This window comes from Mesitornis unicolor, unplaced genomic scaffold (genome assembly GCF_000695765.1).
Source record: "Mesitornis unicolor isolate BGI_N332 unplaced genomic scaffold, ASM69576v1 scaffold2867, whole genome shotgun sequence".
NCBI lineage: Eukaryota > Metazoa > Chordata > Aves > Mesitornithiformes > Mesitornithidae > Mesitornis > Mesitornis unicolor.
This window is the reverse complement of record NW_010194146.1, coordinates 140,293-163,969: the sequence shown is the minus strand read 5'-3', so window position 1 is coordinate 163,969 and position 23,677 is coordinate 140,293. Positions and strand designations below refer to the sequence as shown.

The 23,677-nt window shown below is 37.8% G+C and overlaps 1 protein-coding gene across 1 annotated transcript in view; it reads left to right on the top strand.

The window, feature by feature from the left end:
- The first annotated feature begins 765 nt into the window (after positions 1–765).
- LMO7 (LIM domain 7) overlaps positions 766–23,677 on the top strand; it is a 42,467-nt gene continuing 19,555 nt past the window's right edge. Inside the window, exons 1-15 of the mRNA XM_010187681.1 lie at positions 766–790; positions 1,198–1,311; positions 1,795–1,993; positions 3,123–3,375; positions 3,840–4,139; positions 4,487–4,777; positions 5,056–5,256; positions 5,723–6,436; positions 7,930–7,959; positions 10,264–10,381; positions 11,541–11,683; positions 13,005–13,446; positions 13,968–14,291; positions 17,168–17,282; positions 22,383–22,544. Of these exons, the coding sequence (XP_010185983.1) occupies positions 3,161–3,375; positions 3,840–4,139; positions 4,487–4,777; positions 5,056–5,256; positions 5,723–6,436; positions 7,930–7,959; positions 10,264–10,381; positions 11,541–11,683; positions 13,005–13,446; positions 13,968–14,291; positions 17,168–17,282; positions 22,383–22,544 (3,055 nt within the window). The 5' untranslated portion in view covers positions 766–790; positions 1,198–1,311; positions 1,795–1,993; positions 3,123–3,160. The remainder of the gene's footprint in view (positions 791–1,197; positions 1,312–1,794; positions 1,994–3,122; positions 3,376–3,839; positions 4,140–4,486; positions 4,778–5,055; positions 5,257–5,722; positions 6,437–7,929; positions 7,960–10,263; positions 10,382–11,540; positions 11,684–13,004; positions 13,447–13,967; positions 14,292–17,167; positions 17,283–22,382; positions 22,545–23,677) is intronic.

The window sequence follows — 23,677 nt, the reverse complement described above, 5'->3', positions numbered from 1 at the left end:
CCTTTGACTTAACCTGTTCCTAGACTGCCACAAATAGACCTCACTGGTCTGACTTCTCATGGGGAGAGGAGAACAGGACTACTGTGAGTGTCCATTGGTGCACTTCTGAGATGTGCCATAAATTGACAATATATTAAAAAAATGTTTACTAATATTAGCAGTTGTATATTTATTTAATATTTTTGAGAAACACATAATTTACTTAACAGCGATCCAAACCCCTCCTTCCAGCCCTAGAGCATCTCTTTCCAGATGTCCCAGTTCCAGTTGCTCATTTTTTCTCTGAAAAATTCTGTCTAGGCTGAAGTGTTCTGTGTCTGCAACAAATATTTTAGAAAATATAATGCAATCCAGGGAAAAAGTAACAATTGAATCTGCTTTCGTATGGAACTGATGATCTTACTGGCTATATTTCCCAAAATCATTAGCTTGTTTTCCACTTCTATTTTGTTGGTAACTAAAAACCTTAGCTAATTAAAAAAGCCTAGAGCCTTTCTGTATACCTCTCAAATCAGAAAATATAATAGATCAGCTAGAAGATTCTTGCTTTATGTGTAGCAATTGGAGTAATATGGAGTTATGCCTATGAATTTAAAGCCAGTTGCTTTTTATTTGTTTTGGAACAGTCATAGTTGCATATTTTATACTGGCCTCTCGCTGGGCTTGAAAACTTTTAAATCTTGAATAATAATTAACTTTTAATTAAGACATTTTAAAATGTTTTGTTTTCTTTTTTTTTCCCTCCCTGCCCTGCTTCAGACCAGAGGAGACGAACAGAAGAGTGAAAAATGTAAGACACTGCTACTTCAGTGCTTTCTGAAACAATTTCACACTGATTTTGATTAAATATTTTTAAAACGCTTCTGTTTATGGCACTATCATGTTTACCTTATTCTTCAGCTGTTCATTTATCTGATGCAAATTAGTGCCATCTCACGATGATCTCTATGCAGCTACCTTTCCCAAATAAATAGAATAATTAGAAAACGTGCTTGTATCTGCTTGCGATACACGAGATGTATCGTAACATTCTTCAATTGGTTTTGGTGGAGATCATAGCTAATATTGTGAGAAACATTTCACAATTCATTGTGGAAAACATCTCTAACAGCATGCTGAGATTCTTTCATACTGGTACATAGTATGAGAGGAAAGTAATCCACTTTATATTTGGTTTGTCTGTTTGTTTGTTTTTAGGTTTTGATTACATTATACTGGCTTGGGAGAAAAGCTCAAAGTAACCCTCATTATAATGGTCCATACCTCAATCTTAAAGCATTTGAGAAGTTATTAGGGCAAGCATTGACTAAGGTAAGGAATCCAAACAGATAACCTGAAGTTTGTAGTTTGCTATACATTGCAGCATCAACTCTAAACAATTTATTGGGAGAGGGGGGGATTAATTTTATTTTTATTTTGGAGAACATAGTCATTTGTTTTTTGTTTGTTTTCCTTGCTATCAAAGTCCGTGTGAAAGGAATGATTTGTAGCTTACATTGTTTCTTCTGCTACCCATATAATCACAAAATTCGGAATCCACCTGCTCTTACTGATGTGATAGATTGTGAAAAACCTTGTAGTGATTTCCTTTGGCTAAGATAAGAGAAATTCAAGACCTCGTGTTGAATCTCCTATCCAAGCTTTTGTATATGTTGTTTTTAGGGAGTTGCAGAAGTCTTTGGTAAAGTTCATTTGTGCACTCAAAATACATTTTAAAAACTTTTGAGCAAAAACTCATGAGTAGTACTTGCACCTTGTATTATTGCAAAAACCTGTCTAAACTTACTCTCATAGGCGCTTGAAGAGTCCAGCCACCTGAACAGAAGTGGCAGGGATAGTGGGTACGGTGATATTTGGTACGTTGACAGAGGAGAGCCCTTTTCATCTTCTACTAGCCATAAAAGAGACGATTCCTTCGATAGCTTGGACTCTCTTGGTTCAAGATCCTCCACAAGCTTTTCATCAGACATAACCTTGAAAGGTGGCAGTGAAGGTATGTTTATTTCCTCTTAAATCTTTTGTTGACCTGTATCTTAAGAGTGTGGGAGAGGACAATGTAGGGACCTAGTACTTCAGGTGCCCAGTACTTAAATTAGCTTGAAAGGTAACTCTAATTCTGCAACTGCCACAGTTATGTTTTGCTTAAGCAAATATTGACCTTTAACAGTTGGTAGAAACGAAGCAATGCTCACATGAATTTTCCTACAAAGGGTTACTTGGAGTATTGCTTTCACAGCCGCATTAGGATGTGTGTACATGCAGGGTATTTTCCCATAGTTCAGGAAGGGAAATCGGTATAGTTCATATCCTGATGGGATCACCTAAAATTCAACAGTTGCAAAAGTCTCTAGCCTTGTTCCTACTGTGGGTAGGTCAAACCTGTATGTCTTCACTCCATTTTTGGAATGTCAGTATTCATTAAGGTTTTTCCCACTTAGGTTAAAAATTGTATAGTAGTTGTTATTTTTGACAGTTTTGTTCTGGAAAGAAAAGTAACAAGAAAGTTTGTAAAGTTGGATCCCTACAGCTGCTTTCTCTCTCAGTTTTAAAATTCAATACAAACTCGTAATCTAACTTAAAGTTACAAAGATAGTGAGCTTTTGGATTTTGTACCATCTGGGTAACATACAGTCATTGGACTGAGGCTGTGTGGAGCATTTCTGATCTGAGCAAAGTAACACGTATCTATGCTTATGTATGTGGCGTACCCAGGACTCTGCTGAAATGAGCATGTTGCTGTACTATTTGCTGGTGACTTACCTTTGTTAGTAAATCTGAGTGGCGAGTATGTTTTTAATCCAAAACTTCTGTGCTGTTTTACATCTTCAATCTAGAGGTTAGTGCTTTGTTTCCTGCAGGGAGCAGTGCTAGTGAAAGAATTGAAGAAATGTAACAGGGGCATGCAAACCAAACTCAGCTTAATGAACCTTATCACAGCTTTGCCACAGACTTTGTAAAATACATTTCCTACTGTCCTATCAGTAGCTCAATAAGTTTGCAGCCAAAACATCTTGAATATGGAATTAATTTGATTTTTAGAACATTTTGGTGCAAGTTCTACCTAGAAGCTTGTGTCTAGAAAATAGCATTTTTTTTTTCCCTTTTCTCCGCTTTCTTCTCAGGTTGCGACAGTGACACAGACTCGGAGCTGCCTTTCAAAATGCACGACTCCCATAAAGATGACAGGTCTTACCGTAGGATTTCTGTTATTGAACCAAAACCTACCACTGACTTCAATCGCTTCCTACCCAGCAAAAACAAGCAGACGGCATATGTGCCAGCACCCTTAAGGAAGAAGAGGACGGAAAAGAACGAGGACAACAGGAGGAGCTGGGCAAGTCCTGTCTCTGCTGAGTCGGATGGAACATTTTCAAGGTACTGGTGTGTGATTTTAGTAAAGAGGATTTTGATTTAGGACTTTTTCAATAAATTATTTATTTATGAGTTAAAGAAAGGCTGCTGTTGCTGCAATACAAAGTAAAGTATTTGAGTGTCCGTATTTTAAGGGGGGGATGTTTCAGTGTGGTTGTGTGGTTGGTTGGTTGGTTTTTTGTTTGGTTTGTTTTTTTTAAATGTGTCCCATATAACTAGTTTTCTGATATTTGAGTAATGTTTTGAGGCTGGGCAGACTCCAGGTGGAGGGGATTTAAATGATCTTAAATGCAAGACCTAGACCTATGGTTTTAGTTTCTCATTAAAGCTGTCCAAAATATGATGATGAATTTCAATTGTCCAGCTTCTCAGTGCGTACACATGAGATTAATGGGCAGTTCTTGGGTTTCATCATTACCTTCGTGGTTTCACTGTCTTCATTCTGTTCCTGTTTTGGTCAACCTCAGTGAACGTGAAAAGAATCCCGTAGCTTCCTGCCAAAATAGCAGAGCAGAGCATGGGCTCCCAAATCCAGCTTCCCTCCAGATGATCTATGAGTATGACAGTGGCTCTGATTCAGAAGATGAAAGAAGGCTGCCCGACGTGGTTATGGATGACTTAGCAAATCGTAGATTTCTAGTCAAAAAGAGCCCTGTAAGCTCTGCTGCACCTGGACATCATTTCGTGTTGCGCAATGACTCTCCTAAATCTTGCTCACCAGAAAGTTATCCAGCTGGGCCACTAGCTGCAGTGCTTGAACCACTGAGGTCAGAGATACTAATCCAAGATCCAGTAACAATTGTGTTACCTAAATTGCAGTCCATAAATAACTCCATAAAGTTAGCTTTCTAATCAGCATTTTAACCCAGCTGATAAATTGTTATGCTTTTTTGTCAAGCTTCATATTTTTGTTGGAGGCAATAGGATGCTGATATAACCATTTAACTTTTTTTTTTTTAATATGTATTATTATTTCTGGTGCTGCAGTGCTGGAATTGAGAACTAATTTGCTTCATTCACAAGGTTGAACTCCTGAGCCAAAAAGCATGTCTTTTTGCATTCTTTATGTCAAGTTGCTCTTAAAATATCTTAATTAATTGGGTATTTTGAACAGTAACCAGAGGAGGCAGAGACAGTTGGATACTAAAGAGGAAAACAAACCAAGAGTAAACATTTCTTCAGATATATCTGGGTATTTTGACGAGGATGAGGAAGAAGAAATAGGCATCCCAAACATTGAAAAAGATGATCTCTATTTTCGCAAGCTAAGTTCCTCAGCGGCAAATACAGTGGTTGCTTTTGACAAATTTCTTCCTAAGTTTTGGACTCCAGAAGAAGAATTGCTATGGAAAAAAATCAGGAAATCTTCTTTCAAACCCTGGTATAAAGAGATTCAAGGGTTCAGGTGCGTTTTCATGCATGCCCCTGTTTCTCTGCTGTGTGCAAAACTTATAAATAAAGTGTAGTTGTATGACTTTTATTTTTCATTTTTATTGCCAATGTAGCAGTGAGCTATGTTTTGGTTTGGTTTTTTTTTTTTGAGAAAATAATTGAATTATTATTTTCATTACACTGTTGCACTGTTGCCACTGTGCATTTTACTCAGTGAGTACACTTTGTGTTTTTTGGTTTTGTTTTTTTTTCTTTCCTTTTCCTCTGTTCATTCTTTGCGCTGCCACACAGTAGAAAGAAATCAGATTCTGAGGATGAGGAATTTCCTTACAAACCAAGCTCTGCCATCATTGCTAATCAGCCAAGACCAAGTTTTGACTGGAACAGCAGTTGCAGGAGGGATCAGAACTATAAGCCAACTGCTGAATACATGGGAAGCTCATTGTCACAGATTACAGAAGGAAAAATCTTGGAGGCTTCTGATCAGCCCAGGTTGATATTGCTGCATGAGTTGTACTCTTGCTGTATCGAAAAGAAATGGCTGGATATGCAACAGCTAAATGGGATTAAACCATGTCCTGTGATGTCGCGCTTTTATTGGTTGTTACTATTTTGTTTTGGGTTTTGGGGGGTTTGTTTTGTTTTTTAATGTAGCCGTAAGTTGCTGGTCTTCTGAAACATGTAAATGCAAAAGCGTAACGTGCTTCATAGAGTTACTGGCTTTGTGTGTGAGCATGTAAGTGAACTGTTTCTGAGCAGGTTCCTATGCTGTGATACCTTTACGTTGGTTGGAGTTTGCTGTGCTACGGTTAGTGGTGGTGAATGCCAAGTCGTGTAGTTGTACTGCTTGGGATCCTGCAAGTCTAAACCAAATGTATATCACAATACATTGTGATCTGCTTGTCTCTTGCTAGTTAATGACATTTTTACTTCCTTCCTTTTGTTTTATATGCTTCAGTCAGTTTTCGTTACTTCAGGCCCTGCAAAAATACTCTGACTACTTGTCTTCGGAAACGACCAGAATTGATCCTACTTCTGGCCCTAGGATCATAAAATGTAGAAAGAATATTTCCTTTGTATCAGGATGCAAGCAAGGAGATGCAGAAAATGGGTATCTGTATCCAGATTTAGAAAACGATGATTTGTTTGTTCGGAAAACTGGGGCTTTCCATGTGAATCCAGTTGTTCTCCAAGACCCGCGGTATTTAAAAAAATACTCTGAGCAGGAGCCTCACCTAGAGGGTGAGATAATTCTGCAACCCAGAGAGGGCCAACCTGTGATTCCAGATTTGGAAAAGGATGACATGATTTTCCGTAAAATCCTCTCTCAGAAAAAGGAGGTGCCTTTATCGGGTGCCCCAGACAAGTACCACCCGGCTCTCTTTCCTGATCCATGGAGCCTTCCAGAAGAGATCCGGTCCAAATTTCTATGTTTACTTGAAAAAGACACGACACCGGAGGAAAGAAAGAGCAACGGCAAAGTGCTGTCACCGTCTTCCCGCCATAAGAAAGACGATATGCTGACCCGCAAGATTGAGTCTTGGAAGGTGGGAGGCAATGTCCAGCCAGTAAATTTCATCCCAGGTCCATGCAGTGAAGAAGACTGGAAGAAATGGGAAGCGATCAGGGAGGCCAGCAAAGTTAGACACAAGAAACGGCAGTTGGTGGAGAGGTCAGGTTGTGTCCTGCACGGATTGCGCTTGAGTGCAGTTGAACCCTTTCCATTCAGAAAAACATCGTCTTTTTTTTTGAACCGTTCGTAGAGTGCCAACCTGCTATTTGTTCGTGGCGTCCTGGACAAGCTTTTTATTTGCTTTGAGTAGAACCTTATGACTGCAATACCATATTTTCAACCAAACAAATTGCAATATTTTCTAGTTTTAGGCTGCTATTTTAGAGAAATTTCCTTCAGACTCAAAGTTTCTTTCCATGGTTGAACAGGAATAGTGGTTATTCAAAAGACTGTGGAGGATAGAAATATTTTCTTTTTTTAACCAATATAATTGGTTTAAACATTTCTGAAACATATGAATATTCTTAATGATAAATTCTGGAAATGGGCATCCTGATATTCTTGCTTGCACCTATGCTTGAAAATGCTTGTAAACTGTCCTGCCAGTTTTGAGATGATTAGATGAGGTGAAAAAACAGTAGTGTTGTTTTGCCCACCCAAAGTCACGGTGCATGCAAGGTGTGTGTCCCTGTAATATTAAATTCCACAGTGACATATTTTATTCTGCCAGCATTTTCCTCCTGCTTTCAAACAGTCCTGATTAATACTTTTTCCTGATTCTTTCCTGGTATACTCAGAATTTCTCTGCTCTGACTGAATACTTTTCTTAACTACCTCCTAGCACTCCTTTGGATTTTGTGCCTACTAGGGGAAAGTGGGGTCCCAAATGTTTCCTTAGCTCTGAAAATACGGCATTGCAAGTTGCATTCCCAGCTGTGCATCATTACTTTATGACTAAGACACTTCCATGTTCCAGTTGATTCTTTGATGTTGCTGCATTTAATTTTTAAGCTTAATACTGTTAACAGAGTGTGAGCTTCACTGAGCAATATTTCTGAAGTGCTTGAAAATATTTGACGTTTTTAGAATTCAGTCAATAAAATAAAATACTCATATTCAAGAGTAGTAAAAATGTTCTTGAATCACACCACATGAATTTGGTTCTCTACTTAATGTGCTAAATTTCTATACATGGCCTTTTATTTTTATTGGTCTGAAGTATTACTTTCATTTAGTATCAGAGATGGTTGAAGTAACAAGAAAACAGCCTCTGTAAGCTTGGCTTCTTGTTGGGAAGTCAGCATTTTCATTTCTTGAAATTATCTTCTGAGCATCGTGCTGTTCAGCAGCACTGGAGTAAGCGATGCAGAATTAATATAGGGCTCTATGTGTGCAGTATTGCTAAATCGGAGTTGTTGGAAACTTGCAGCCAGCCTTGTTCTGTCAGTTTTCTGCCCGACTTACGCATCACGCAAGTCCTGATGTGTTTTTTGACTCATGTCAGAGCTCCGATGTGCTGTTCCATGCTGGCTGATCCTCAAGCTTTCAGTTTCTCCTTCACTTAGTGCGAGTGCTGGTGTACTGGTGGTGTTAATCTTGTTATGAATATCAATACACTGAATCTTCTCTCTTTTTGGTTTCTGATTTCTCAGACTGCTTCAAAAGCTTTCTGATGAGCAAGGGTAAGTTTTATAAAAGCTTGAAAGATCGTAATGCTAGTTTTGCCTCTTCAAAACTTCGTGCATGCACAGTAGCTAAAAACGCGCACTCGAAACAACATGTGCATGCTGCTTTGTTCTGTGCTTGGGCAATTTACACAATGAATTTAGGAGACCAAAAGCTCTGCATCTGGCACAAGTTCTCTCTGGCATCTAGGGTATCTGAGTTATTGGTTATCAGGCACTTTGAAAATTGGCTCTAATATTTTATTCCGGCTGAAGTGAAGTACTTGGTGTTCTGTAATTAAGTTAAGCTTTAAAACATTCAGAAATGTAAAGGAAGATTAGTAAATATTTTATTTTGAAGGCTGTACAGCTAGAATCTGAAAATAATTAATGGCATTGTATATATCATGGAAGTGATGAATGTTCTGTGGTTATTTTATATACTCCAGGTTATTGAATCCTCAGTGGTAAACTTATTGATTAGTGCCATGTGAACTTAGGCGTTGTTTGTCACATAGTGTGACTCAAAGAGAAATATTTTTCCACTTACTGTATGACAGCATGTTAAGTGTGGTTATGCATGGTTGTTTTAATTTTTTTAAAATGTACATTTATTTATTTACTTATTTATTTTTACCCTGAGGCAAAACCTGGTAGATGACTAAACACTTCCAGTAGAAGCAAGAAATGTTTCAGAAGAAGTTAAATGTTAGGGGAGGGAGATTCAGAAGACTCAAATGAGTAGTTAGATTGCTAAGACTAGAATTTGAACTAACATCCTCTTCCTTGGTATGAATATATAACTTTCTTAGGGCATATTGTATTTAGATCTAGATTTTCCTATTTCGTTGCAGGTAGGTATAGAAACTTGAGAGGAAAAATAAATGAAAACTTAGTCATGTAAGTTTTCTTGAACTCATCTGGAACAAATTTTGATACTTATGTACAGTTCGATTACCCCAAACATTTCTACATGTGATATAACTTAACCATAAAAAAATAAAAGCAAACTCTACAAGAAAAGAATTTCTGCAATAGTAGCCAGATTTTTTGCTAAATTTGGCATTCTTCCCATGCAAAAAATAAACAAGCAACCAGGTATAATGAGTTAATGCCCTAGCCTTTTTTTCTAGAGGCCAAAGTCTTACGGTACCATGGAAAGTGACATGGGCCTCTTGAGAGGAAGTGAGAGAGTCTGGTTTGTTAGTTCAGAGCTCTCTTGGTATGTAAGAGATTAGAGAAAGGCCCTGTGCTGAATCGGTTTTGGTTTTAACCTGTTTTTCTGTCATATCAGAGAAGTGCCACATTTTCAAGTCCTGTTAGAACTTGGTTACACCCCTCCATCATTCAGATTTTTGTTTGGATAAATGGAAACAAAATTATTTTAAAAATAAAAATAAAAATAAAAAACAGGAGCCTAGCTTTTCTTTTATATTATGTCATTGAACCTTAAGATTAAATACCTGCATTTGGCTTGGTGTCCAAGAGGCTTGTGGTCAGCTATGAGCCAGAGTCTTGTCCTATACCTAGATTATAAAAGTCTTGTTATGTTTATCACTGCAGTGTGAAAGAATAAAGGAGAAAATAGCATTGGAGAGAAGGGGGAGAAAAGCATGAAAGGTGAGCTTTGAGGAATTTAGATTAAAGGGAACTAGTGAGTAGAAGTACACGGGAAAACTTGTAGCTGTGTTGAAGAAATTAGTCAGAAGAGAGCTGTGTTTGTTAGCCAACCCAACTTGGATGGAAAGCATCAGGGAGGCTTGGGGAGGAGTAGTGTAGGCTGGTAGGTCCATGATGTGCATGAACCGAGCATTTAGCAGTGAATTACTTTTATCTTTAAGAAATGTGGATCAATAACTGACCTGATTTCATGATTAGCCTAAGGCAGGAAAGAATGGGGGGTGATTCTGGGGCTGTTCCTGTAGAGAAGTGAAGGGATGGAACTTTGGGCTTGAGGAGCAAAGGGGCGCCTTTTAGGTCAAATAAAGGAGCCAGGTCAGTAAAGAGAGTAACAAGTTTTAACAGAAGTAGCAGTTGGGCAGGGGGAGCTTAATGTGAATGATCGACATGGAGCTGCTACAGAGCTGCTTATTCCCTTAACCTCATTTTATTTGCTCAAATATGCAACTACTGACTTGAGTGCTAGCACTAGAGCACATCCCAGCCTCGCTCATTCAGCTGCCCATGTGTTCCCTGTCCTATTTGAAATAACACTCAAGAGCGCTCAGTTGTACTAATATAATTAAACCTCTCTCTCAAAGGTTTCACTTGCATAAATGATGGCTAAGATGTGATAAAGCCGAGTACTCTTTTTCTTCCTAGGAGTAAATCTTTGAATGATGTCAGCGCAGAGGAGTTGCAGTCGTTGCGCAAAATTCGTTACGAAGAGCTGCAAAGGATAAAAGAGCAGTTACAGGAACAAGATCTAAAGTGGCAAGAAGTAAGGACCTCTTTTCACCCCTCCTCATGTGTCCTCCTGCAGGCCTGGGTGCCACCTACCTTCAGTGTCCCCGGAAAACAGGCTTTGGCGTGTGCGCAGCAATTTATGGGGCTGTCCTCTAAAACAATCCTATTGCTAGTAGTTTTGGGGATGTCTGTTCAGTGCAGAACTGAAATTATTTTAAATATCATCATAAATATCTGATCAATGCTTCAGGATAAGAGTTGTGTGTATTGTAATAAAGTCTTCAGGCTTGATTTATGAGTACATAAAGAATTAGGGCACAGTTTCATGTGTCATTTGAAATTTGTGAATACTTTTTTTTGTCCAATAATTGGAACATCTGAATATTTGATCCTTTGGGAGAAAGGAGGAAAATAGTATTTCCCTGTGCAAATTCTTGAGCCTCCTATCCTCTAATAATTCTGTCTTAAATCCAGCTTGTTAAACTAGTGTGATAGCTTTACACAATATCATAAGGCTATCTGAAGACCTTATTTTTTAAATTAAAATCTCTGCTTGACAATGATTGCCAACAAGAAGGTAAAATTAGGAACAGAGCACCAAGTTCATAGTTGTTTGTTTAATGCATCTCAGGCATCTCAGTTCTAATATTCAGTACTTAAGTGCTTAACTTGGCTCTAGTATTTCACGGAGAATACTGTCAGTTCACACTGTGTTTTTACATAAATAAAAAAATATAGAAGTATATGTTTTCAATTGAGAATTTAAGGCATGTTTATTCTCAAGCTGATGTATCAGTCTAGCATAGTAGTGATTTGGAAAAAAAAAAAATCCCAGACTCCAAGGCCTACAACAAATACAGATGGCATTTACATTGGTTTTCAACTATGTGTCATGGATGAAGTATTGTAGAATAAAACTGAAAACGTTAAGGCAGGATAAAAAGGGCAAAATGTGTACTTTTCTACTTGTAGTCCAGTAATTACAGTTGTTAACTTTAACAGGCAGAGAGCATGTAACCCTAACTGAAATATGAGAACCCCTTTATCATTTAGGGAGAAGGTGCACGAAAATGTGACCATGTTGCAGACATCCGAGTAAGATCAAGGCAGTAGGTAGCACGTCATGGGATGCCTCTGTAAATTTATGAATTCTTGAGAAAATCTGACTGTATACATTCATATTATTCTTATAGGATCTAGCAAAATGGAAGAATCGTAGAAAGAGCTTCACTTCTGAATTGCAGAAGAAAAAAGAAGAGAGAGAAGAAATAGAAAGGAGAGCATCCGAGGTGTCTGAAAGGAGTACTAAGTCCCTGAAAGAAATGCAACAGGAAAGGTAATGACCCTAATGGGAGTATTACATTGCAGGACTTAAATCTGAGCATATTTATTCCCTTGAATTCTTGAGCAGCTTTTACTGGCAAGTTGCAATTGATTCTGCAGAGATCTCAACAATTTTAGCTGCAAATTATAGTGTAGAAATCTAGGCAATTGAAGGGCGGAATACGGTTGCTAATGCATTATTTTCACAGAATGTTAAACAGTTTTGCTGTATGAATGATGTTTTACTCTGCTATCCATAAATAAATGTATTGAGAAGTCAGTATTTGCATTCACTTTAAAGAAGTTGAAGCAATAGTGTTGGACAGGATAATTGCCTTTCTATTCTTGGATCAGCGTAACTATTTCTCTTTACTCTACCACTGCATTTACTATTCTTTTAGCCACTGTGGATAAATAAAGCCAGGATTTTAATGTATATCACAGAGCTGTAAACTTTTTTTTGATGTCTTCTCTATCCTCAGTTATTCCTCTGGGTATTTACAGAACAAGATTCTCTCAGAAAAGTAAAAAGTGTATACTGAGCAGCACAGTTTCATTTCTACTGGTGACAGTCTTTTGTGGTCATTTTGTTTTGTTTTTTTAAATGCATGCATGACTGAGATGAAGGGATATGCACATAGTATGTATTCATGAAAGAAATTTAAATAAGTCTTAAAATAATATTTTTATTTTCTGTGTTTTTTTTAAATTATTTTTGAGGACAAAAATTAGTCTCTTGGGTAAAAATACAGATGTGAATTGTATTGAATGTCCAGTATTGTCAGAATCTTAAAAATTATGTGGTAAAGATTATCTCTCTGGTGGTTGTTCCTTTGTGACAGAGGAATGAATAGCAAAAAAATAAATAATCTGAACATCATAACACCATCTCATTTTGTTATCTAAAGTTCAGCAAACTATTTTCATAGAGCAGAGACATCAGCAGAGCTATACTATTCAGGCAGTGTTATGGGACTTCCTTCTTCCCATTCTTTCCTCTATAAAATCTGAATTTCTGAGGATCTGTAACTTGAATAGCTATATCATTTTCTTGGCAAAGAGATTTCTGTCATGGTGGCAACCTGATAATGTGACAGTAGTATGCCTGAGCATTACAGGAGTGTTGAAATGGAGAGAAGGGGAAAGAAGGTAGATGTTAAAATATATTAAAACACAGTTATTTTTCAATGATGCCATTCACTTTCATTTACTGGAGATGTGTTTCTCAGTTTGTTCTGCATTGAACATTCTTTGATTCAGTAGTCAAAAGATTTAGGGCCTGCCTGTTTGTCAGGTGACTTTGTCTGGTTTTTTAATGTACTCTGTCCCCATAGGGAGGACAGAGATCAAGACTTCTATGGGCAGCAAAAGCACGAACGCAGATGGACGTATTCAGTGAATGACGACGTGTTTAGTGAAGAAAAAGCACCTTCCACGCAGTCAGCAGCAAAAGATTACCTTTTGGAAGAAGATACCTCCTACAGCACTAAGGACCGCAGAAGAGCGTATGCCATGCAACCACGCAAAGAGAACCTACCGGAGAGCTCAGCCACTCGGGAAGCTCCCGCTTCACCAAAGAGCTTGGCAGAGGAGCAGAGTGCAGCTCTTTTGTCTACCCGCTACTCGGTGAACGCTCAAACTGGGTCAGCTCAGGTTTCAGCTTCTCTCCCGAGAAGTTACCAGAAAACCGATACCTCTAGGTTAACATCTGTGGTTACACCAAGACCTTTTGGTGTCCACTCAAGAGGAATCTCGTCACTTCCACGGTCGTTCACGGTAAAATTCTGCTTCATTCCTGAACTTTGTAAATGTTTGGGTCTTGGATAACTGGGGGGAACAGTAGGGTTTTAACGTTTGTTCATTTTTTAAAGAAATTGGCTGCTGTTCGATGAAGGCTGTGTTAATAGAGCAGGCAATTCTATCATGGCTTTAGATGTTTACTTTTCTTTCTATACTTAAAGGCACTCCTAGAAATAAGGCTGATAGATATATGTGGTAGAATTCTCTTTTTATTACTTGTAGTAAGTCTCTTTAGTGTTCCTTATCAACAAAACCTGCCTTCATCGGATCCTAAGCACATGATTTTAGCAAGTTTATCTTAAAAAGTCTGAACTATTTATTCTGCAAGCACTTCAAAAAATATGTTGCTTGTCTTTAAAGTGGGTAATTAGTAATGGGTACAGTAACAAGAATTTGCATGAAAGGGAGAGGGGGTTTATTTGTTAATTATTTAGACTGCTGAAAGATGAGGGATTTATTAAAAGCACATGTTTACCAAACTGTCATTTTTATCCTAGATGGATGATGCCCAGAAATACAACGGAGAAGTAGAAAAAGCTAAAAGAACTCAAACTTTATTCACTAGCAGTTCGTTTTCAGAACCAGACTCTGCACACCCTCTCTCCACAAGTGCATTCAGAAGCAGAGGTGAGGAGGAGGAGGAAAAAGGAGGTGTTCAGTCAACACCTCCTCCTAGTTTGGCTTTATCTGTAAAATCCCAAGACCAAGAGGCTGGAGGCAGTATTCTTAAACCAGAGTATTGCTCTCCTGCTGATTCTCTTTCACTTGCATCTTCTGCAGAAAATGTGAGTCTGCCAGAACCTGAGGATTCAAAATCCCTGGTAAGTGTGGAAATAATGTGATTACTTAGTGTAACTGAATGCTACAGCAGAGTAAAATAAAAGATAAATAAAATTACATCTAATGCAAGTATTTTTTTGGTACTAAGAAAACAGCTCAGAGAAATATTGATTTATTTCAGGGGAAAGAGAGTATTTGGAAAGAAAATAATTAGTTATTTTGCTGCATTTTCCCCCTACCCCTTAATATGTCCTGTGCTTAATTTTATTTCTCATTATAATTCAGAATAGTTCTTCTAAATATTGTTTGATGCTTGGAAAGTTTTTGTTATTCTCCAAATTAGCACATTGTGTGCACACGGTCAGGTATGTCAGGTGAATGATCTGAGCTGCTGTAGCATTCATTTGCACTTTTAAACTGGTGGTGGAAAATAAAGATCAGCTACTCAAAGGCCAACCTTAAACATTAACATTCTATCCTTTTTTCCATCTGTTGTGGCTTGAGCCCTCCCTTTTTTCTTTAAATAGATTTTACTTGAAATTAATCTCATCAGTGTTCACATTCATTAAAACAAAACACCATCTCCTTATGTATGTGCCTATCTGGGAATTGGGGTTTGTTTTTTTTTTTTTTAATAAGTATCTTCACATGCTATTTCCCTCAACTGATCACATTTCACATGTAAAATATGACTAGCAATACCTTTAACTGTTGATCCCTTTCTGTAGTATCTCATGATGTGGATCATACCCCTTGACAGATTAGAGATGAATTCCTTACATTCCTGATGCTGCCATAATAGTTAATTGTGCCAGTTGCTTGGGTGAGGATCATAAGACCTTGGATACTGATTTATGAAATCACTTCCCACACCAGCTTTTTATGAATTCAGTCACTTTGAACCATTATTCTTCCTAATCGCTTGTGGAAAAGGAACACATTTCAGTTTAATATTCCTGATACTCCTTGGCCGTTGCAATGAAATTATCATCATTTTTTGAAACTGTGATTCTTGTATAAGGAAAGAGATCACGATCACTTTTTTTTTTCTTCCTGTGTTGTAGCAAAATTGGGCAGGGCAATTGCTGTTCTAATCAGTGAAAACATAGATTAGATATGGCTTCTTTCTGTCTTTTTAAGCAAGCCAAATGAGAACAAAATGTACTAGGTTAATTTTTTTAATTCACTCTTGTTCCTCTCAAGATTATAAATTGTCCTTCCTGCAAATGAGTAATGTGGGTTTTTTAAAATAAAAAATTGAAAAAAAGAGTTTAAAAAGCTTGTGCTTCAAACAAGCTATAATGTAAGGAATGCAAGTTCTGTTTGGGATGTTTGTAAATCATTGCCAGAGTTGAGAGACTGATATAGTTCACTAGTCATCAGGGCAATAACACTACGTTTGTGGAGTACTGAGTGTTTTGGAGATGACCTGTCCAAATGATGAAGTTCAGTGTGCAAAGTCACATTACTGCTCTGACAAGAGGTAGGATTGAAGAAGAGCTGTTTTGGAATGATGGAAATAAAAATAACAGCAGTAGTAATTTCCAAGAACACACTTGAATTAAAAAGCTTTACATGCGCTCTAGCCCCATGTGCTAACCTATTTGTAGATTCACTTTCAAAGTACTGTTACTCACCTAAGGACTTGGGTTGTCTGGGAGCGTTTGCTAGCTAATAGCTGTGTTTTGAAGACAGGAGTTAATTTCTACCCTGGACTTGTTAACAGGGAGTGTTTTGCCAAGAACATTCCTGTAACATGAGGCGAAACCTCAGGATGTTGCCTTGCAGTCGTGTTGTCTTCTGCACCCAGCGGTCAGATGCTGCTGAAGCCTCCTCTGGCTGCATCCTGCCTGGAGACTACCAGCATAGGAGCTTTGGGGAACTGGCCTAGATACCTGGACTTCTAAATATTTTAAGTTAGGGACAGTGTGTCCCACTCTTCAGGAAAGCTGCTTCGCTAGGCACCTGAAATGTAGGGGTACATTAGTACACCAAATTTAGTACAGATGTGGGGTCTCCTCCGTGAATGCATTGCTGGAATATATCTGTTTTAGGAGTGTTGACAGAAAAAGTCTGTAATACATTTTAATTTTTCCTTTTATAACAATGTCAGTTCCATGATAATGAAGCAAATAGCATTTGGGTATTTTAATTGTTTTTTAATGAGTTCACATTAAAATGGTAATGTGTGCAGCACATGTTCATAATATAGTGTGGGGTTGAAAGCAAGGGTTCCAAAATGTTTTCCCAGTCAAATATCTCTGTAGTTTAAAATGGTAATGTCAGGTTTTGATTCTGGTTTTGAAAGCATCTTGAAAGCCTACTAGAATGGCAGATCTGGATTCTAGCTAATTCTGGGATTAGCCTTATTATCTAAGGCCTCCATTACAAAATCCATACCAAGTAAGTAGTATTGCACACAAAATTAAAAAGACAATTGTTCACCCAAGTAAACCTAGTAGCAACATTGAGCCTAAAGAAAACTGATCATGCCCACTGTAGGATGTGCAAGAAAATCAAAAATACTGTTATTGAGCTTTTTTACATCTCTGTTTTGACTGATGCAACTCAGGAGGCTGTGAGTTCCACAAATTCACAAGACTATCCATGAAGACCCATGTAGGGAGTCTTAAATTTCTTACATATTGTAGCATTGTGTTACAAAACAGTTAAAAGAAGAGGAATGCACAGCTAAACATATGCGTAGGAAAAATATAAATAGAAACTGAAAACACGCCTGTTTGAATAAAAAAACAAATTAGTTAACTGACTTCCATACTGTTTCCTTTGTCTGTGATGCTAATAATAGATGATTAAAGTGCACATTGTGAGCAGCCTTACTTATTTAGAGGATAAACTTTCCCTCATTTAGATTCCTGTGATACCAGATACAGTAGTGTCATGTTTTATTTTTCAGGAACAGTACAGCGACATGAGAATCAGTATAAACCAGAGACCCGGCCACAGTCGCAGCTTTGGGTTTACAACAAATTGGAGTTCTTCAGGGGCCTTAGTACAGACAATTGAAGAAGGTAAATGTGTATTAACTGCAGAAAATTTTGTCATGTTTAGTTTGCAGAGGCTTCTAAATTATTTGTTGTTCAGAATGCTGCAAATAGGTTAGAAAATCAGATGGAGAACTGAAAAAACAGTGTTTAGTTTCCTAATATATTTCTGTGAATATTCATCTCTTGAATTGATTTGAATTCAGAAATACAAAGAATGCATTTTCCTGATCAAGGATGTTTCTGAAACCGGTGAAAACACATAAACATGATTACTCAAAGCCCCTTAGCAGAACAACAGTAAGCGATACATACAGACATTTCATATCTGGATTGTTCCTTTCAGCTAAACGTAAAAGATTTTATTTCATATGGTTTGTAAATGCATGCAGAGGAAACTTAGATAGGAGTTAGTATTTTTATTTCAATTTCCTCTTTCTTAGTAATGTTGAATTTTGGAGACAGTTAATATTTTTAAGCAGATGTAACTTCTAAATTGATTTCCAGTGCAGTTTTTTTTTCATATGTCTTAATACTGAGGAAAAGCAAACATTTTTGTCTTGAAATGAAACATACAGAGAGTTTATTTCTAAGCTTTAGTAGTCTGCAGAGTACAAGCTCAGTTTTCTTAATTAAAAAACCCACAACAAAACACAACCGTAAAACCAAGCAAATAACATGTAATGCTTGTTTTCTGAACAGTGATCTTTCTCATTGCTAGTAATACTTAAGGAATATTGAATTGTGCTATTTCTTCAAGCTAACACAAGATCATCCTGAGAAAGGAGTAACAACTGGAAACTTCTCATTTTGTTAGCCCTTCATTATGCTTTCCAGGAGGGAAAAAATACCATTTAACAGTACTTACTGAGCAGCCTTAATTTTTTTAAATTTATTATTTTTTCCTGATTTCAAATTCAATCTTTAGACCTCTCTTCACTATAGCTGGGTACTTCTTATAATTAGATTGTAACGGTTCCCTTCGCATGAAGAATAATTTTTCATTTGCTTTCTCTGCTGCTAGGCTTCTGGTTTAATTCTGTTACTTGGAGGCAAAGGACTGTCTCTTTGCACTGCCAGCAGTAAATGAGAACCTGAGGGTGGTGAATGTTCCTAGTGGTCATTCACAAAGGTCCTCATGGGCTCTATCCCCAGCTCTGTAGGCAAGGAGAAGATGAAGGCCTTGTGGCTGTTAACTTGGTTATGATTCATTACCACTCTCACAAGGAAGGGCACAAAGTATAAAGACTGAACAGAGAATGACTGTATCTTGATATTCGTGTTTATAGCACATGTTAAACATCTTTTTTTATTTATTTTTTTTTTCAACAACTGACTCATGTTGTATCCTTATGCAAAAGCTGTAGCTTCCTTCAAAGTAAAGAAGGATGAAAGAGGTGGACAACCTGTTGAAACAGTAAGATGTACTCTTAGCTGGGCGCTTCTGAATGTTGCATTTCTTATTTTTAAGGATAAGTCATAGGATTATTCTGGTTAGAAGGACCTTGGAAGATCACCTAGAGCAAACCCTTAGCTCAAAAAAGTCTGAATTCAGACCACATTGCCTAGGGCCTTACCCAGGTGGGTTTGAGACTCTCAAAGGATGTAAACTGCACAGCCTCTCTGAGCATTGCATAATTGTCCTCTCAGAGGAAACTTTCCCTGCATATCCAGTCAGACCCATCTTTGTCTCAGTGTATAACTACTCTGCTGTGTTCTCCTGCCATGAATTTCAATAGAGTGACCTCAGTGACCTCCCAGTAGATATTAGGGGGACTGCTATTAGGTTCCCCTGCAGCCTCCCTTCTCCAGGCTGAACAAACCCATACCCTAGGGTCTCCCCACCACTACTCTCCAGCCCATCAGCCTCCAGCCTGTACCATCACTGGCGTTAGTTTGTCCCAGCCGGTTTTTCACCCATCTGGTCATTCTGCCCTGAATACAATACCATCCCAACTTTGATACCAGGATACTGTGGAAGATCATGTCAAAAGCCTTATTAAAGACAAGGTGGATGGCATCCATCACTCTCCCTTCATCCACAGATCTAGTCATTTCATTATTGAAGACAACCAGGTTGATCAAGCATGATTTAGGCTTGGCAAATCGATACCGACCGTTCCCAGTCACCTTCCTCTCTTTTATGAGCCCTGAAGTAGCTTCCGGGAAGACTTTCTCTGATCTTCTTGACATACTTGTTATCCTAACTAGCTATGCAATTTTCTTCAGATGGAAACCTGCATTTATCTTCTTACTACTTATAAGTGTCTATATATGTATTCTATATATGCTTTTCCTTCAAAAAACTGTTAATTTTGCTTGTCAAGTAGTTTTCTTAACTTCTTGTAAATATTCTCAAAAAGCTTAGTAAAAGTTAAGCTTGTAACTCATATTTTGGTATTAGTACGTATAAAAGAAGATAATGCTCATTTTTACAGGAATTTTCCACCTTTACACCAAAAAATATGTAAACAGAAAGCCTTAAATTCATTAATCTGGACATTGTTCTGCCAGCTTCCCCAGTGCCGTATAATCTTTATTGGTTCAGTCCTTCCGTTTTCACCCACTTTATTTGCAATCGTCTGTTGAGGTTGTGTTGATGTAGGAGTGCATGTGTCTGTGATCAAACACTTGCAGACATGTAGGACAAAGTAAATATGACCCAGTTACTTCAAGTTTTAATTTTTTGTGTGACTCTGAGCTACTATTTATCTCTTGTAATAACAACAGATGAGGATAGGTTAGAGATAACTAAATATGTATGGAAAATGAGTATTTGGTTGGTTTTGTTTTCTCTGGGAAGTAATGAGAAAGAAAAATCTTTTACCTTCAGGGAAGCTTATGAAAAATAGCAGTATCTGTTTTACATAATATAAACTAAATCTACTATGGCAACATAAAGAAATTATCAATAAATCCTGTAGTCTTAGAGGAGCTGGACAGAGAAAGACAACTGGCACCATACAACTTTAGGTACCTGAATTGCCAGCTGGTCTCTGTAGGCTTCTCTGGAGGTGAATCAGAGCAGAAGCCCAATATAGGCACCCTGCTTTAGATTCTTGAAAAGTCCTTTTCTTCACAGACTGTAAAGGCAATAGAGGAAGGGCAGCAAGCAAAGTTACATGCCAAAAATTGAGCGATGTAAGTTCTTCTGACTGTGTTAAGCCTACACATGCAATCTAGAGACTGCTGCTATTCATTCAAGTCTGTATGGTTGAGTATGATCTGGATATGTAGTTCTGGTGATATTATAGGAGGAATCTTAAATTCCCTTCCTTTCCTAAAGCTGAGCTGAGGTATACTGTTCTTGCCTCTGAGCTGGGTCTCATCCCTGTCGACTTATTTGAGTAAAATGAACACCACCTTTTTTGGTCCCCAGTGCACATTCTGTCACAACACAAGACAGGGAAATTTTCAGTTCTGGTGACTCTCCTTGAGCCTGAAGCATTCCTTGTACCATGAGCATAAAGTATAGTCTCCGTGTGGTCAAACTATATGGTACTAAAGATCTTAGATTTTGAAATTGGGCACAATTCCAAATGTTGTATGACATTGCCGAAAGTAGTAACTTCAGTGGTAGTATCTTCAATAGTATCCTTCATAGCACCTTCCATTAATAGATTTGAAAATCCATTAATTCTTTAACATCTTCCTGGCTTTAAGGGCATGCATGTTTTTTCCAGTTTAACTATCACCCATGTTTTCTTCCTCCAGATGAAAACTCTATCTTTTCTTCTGTCATATTGCTTAAAAGTTATCGGTGCATTTTGAAAATTTACTGATAACTGCTAATGGAGCTTTTAGCCTATACTTTAAGAATAATGCAGAAAAATAGAATATGGAGCTATGCTCTTGTGACATAGTAGACGTGAACTAGGATGGGTCACCATTTGGTACAGTATTAGGAAACATAGCACTTCTTCATTTCTTAACTTCCTGGAGTACCAGAAATATTAGAAGCTCTTTGAATTCTTAGTGGATGATCGACTTCTAGCAGCATTTTACAAGTGAGTCAGAAGGTCAGGATGAGGCATATGGTGTCTAAATTCTTCTGTCATCATGCTTGTCCACATTTGTTTCTGGTAGTGTAATATAGCATTGTTCTTGGTATATTTTAAACAAGATGAGTGGATTTTGCTGCTTACACAATGGAAGTATTTTCCAAATTAAATTTTTTATTTTATTAATGTGAGAATTTATTGTGCAATCGTTAACTATGTTTTCACTTAGTTTTTCAATTTTCCATTCTACTGAGGGAAAAATTGTTAAGGGAAGAACCATTCAGACGTAATTCATAAAATCTTACTTAGAGAAATCAGAGTTTCTCAGCTCATCCATTTTCTCAATAAAATGGATGAAAGTTTATAAACTGGTCTTGTATGTTCTCGGTCCTTAGGCTAGTGAGATCACTTGCCAATGTTTAGTAGTAGATGAAAAAGAGTATAAAGTGCAGCCTGTCTTGCAAAATATCAGTAGAAATCAAAGTCCAATCTGCAATAAAATTTGCTCTTAATTGACAAAATAAGTAGAATCCAGAAAAGTCTAATGTGACAGCACCCGGCAATATCTTGAGTCCAATTGCCAGTCAATTCAGAGCTAAAAAAAACTATTTTAGCAAAGCAATAAAGCAGCATGTTCTTGTCACCAGAGCCCAGAAAATGTAAATAAGAACAAGAAAGACAGCTTCTACTGAAATTAATGAAGTGAAGGCTGGTTTTGGGGACAAATAAGAGGATTACGCAAACAGTGGCTGAATTTCAGCTAATTGTTGGCTACAGACACTGTGGTGCATATTTGCTCTCTCTCTCTCACTATCCCAGATGCTGAAGGTGAGTTAGTGAAGGCAGGAGTGGGCCCAGAGGCTGTTTATTAAATGGCATACCCAGAATGTGAATGCTTGCAAGAACAATGTCCGTTGTCATCATCATAAGCTTTAAGTTAAAACACTACTTTGGTATTGAGTTTAATGAGCTTGTATTCACAGTGCAGTGCATTTCTCCAGGACTTTCCAAATATCCATGAAGAAACATTTCTTTGGGGAGAAAAAAAAATTTGGTCAGTCACAACTGGGGTAAAAAAAATAATTGTGAACAGAGTCATGATTTTATTTTTCTTCTGTTTTTACAGGTAGCCCTGCAGCACTTTGTCAGCTGCATGTGGATGATGAGATCATTGCTATCAACGGCACAAAGGTTTCCCATATGGACTATAGTCAGTGGGAAGAAGCCATCAGCAGAGCGCTAGAAACTGGAAACCTGGTCATGGATGTCAGACGATACGGGAAGAATGGTGAGTCGTTTCATCAGACAGATACACTATGCTCTGTAAGGCAAATAAGCTTTGTCTCTGCTGCAACTGACAGCTGAGAGTCCTTATTACCCTTACAGTAGTAATTTGTATCTAAGATAAGTAGTTTGCTAGCATGTCTGTTGCATTTTAACACAACTTGGCTTTTTTTTTTTAACTACTCGTGCATTAGAAATCTCTTGACAAGCAAGCCTGCAAAGCGTTAACTACTGACCTGTTGTGCTCTTGCCTGTTTCTGAGAGGATGCACAGATAAAAACATGTGCAGCCACCACACAAGGGTATATAACATTTTCCTGCCGTGCCACAAGACCAAAGAGGGGATGGTCTCTAGAGGACAGTAATTTTTTTGGAGCCTCTCTCCTTCTGTCAGCAGCTCCACTTTTTGTCAGGAAGGGAGGATCTTGTGTTCCATTTTTTTCAGGGAGTGTTCTTTATGGCATATGAGCTTGTGGTTGATGTAGCACTTCTGTGCTATGATTTTGACCATTGACTCAAATACTGTGATGCTGTAAGCTCTCCAGAATGATACTACCCATTCTGGCTAGTGAGGGTTTCCATTCGGGCTGAAGGCCTTGTAGCATTTCTAGACTTGTGATGGGTTTGGTCAGGATACCCTTTTGAAGTCACAAAACAATTTTTCCAGAGCTGGAGGTGTGACTGATGTCTTCCTTCACATTATCAAAACAAAATACTCTTTTAGTGGGAAGCTAGGTAGAATAATTTGCCAGCAAATAGCGGAAAAAATTGCAGGGTAGGGAAGAGGCGTGAAACAAATCACAACTTGTGGCACAGATGAAGAGTGAAATTAGTGGAGAAGAATTAATTGAATAAAATTTAGGGAGTCAGTGGGAGAAATGATGGAGTCTGAGTGAAGATCATGGTTTGTCATCACCTCATTAGTTTTGCTAGTTTAGTTTAGACTGCCTTTTTTCTGCCCTCTGTGTGTTTCCTGAGGAGCATGGACATGAAAAAGACACTTCCCTGAATAGCGTACGAGTCAAACTGTACCTTGTGTGAGTAAAGCTAGAAGAATTTTCTTGATCCTTACTAATGCTAATGAAATAGTTTTCAATGAATACTAATTGCTTTGTAATGTTGACCTGCTATAGTCCA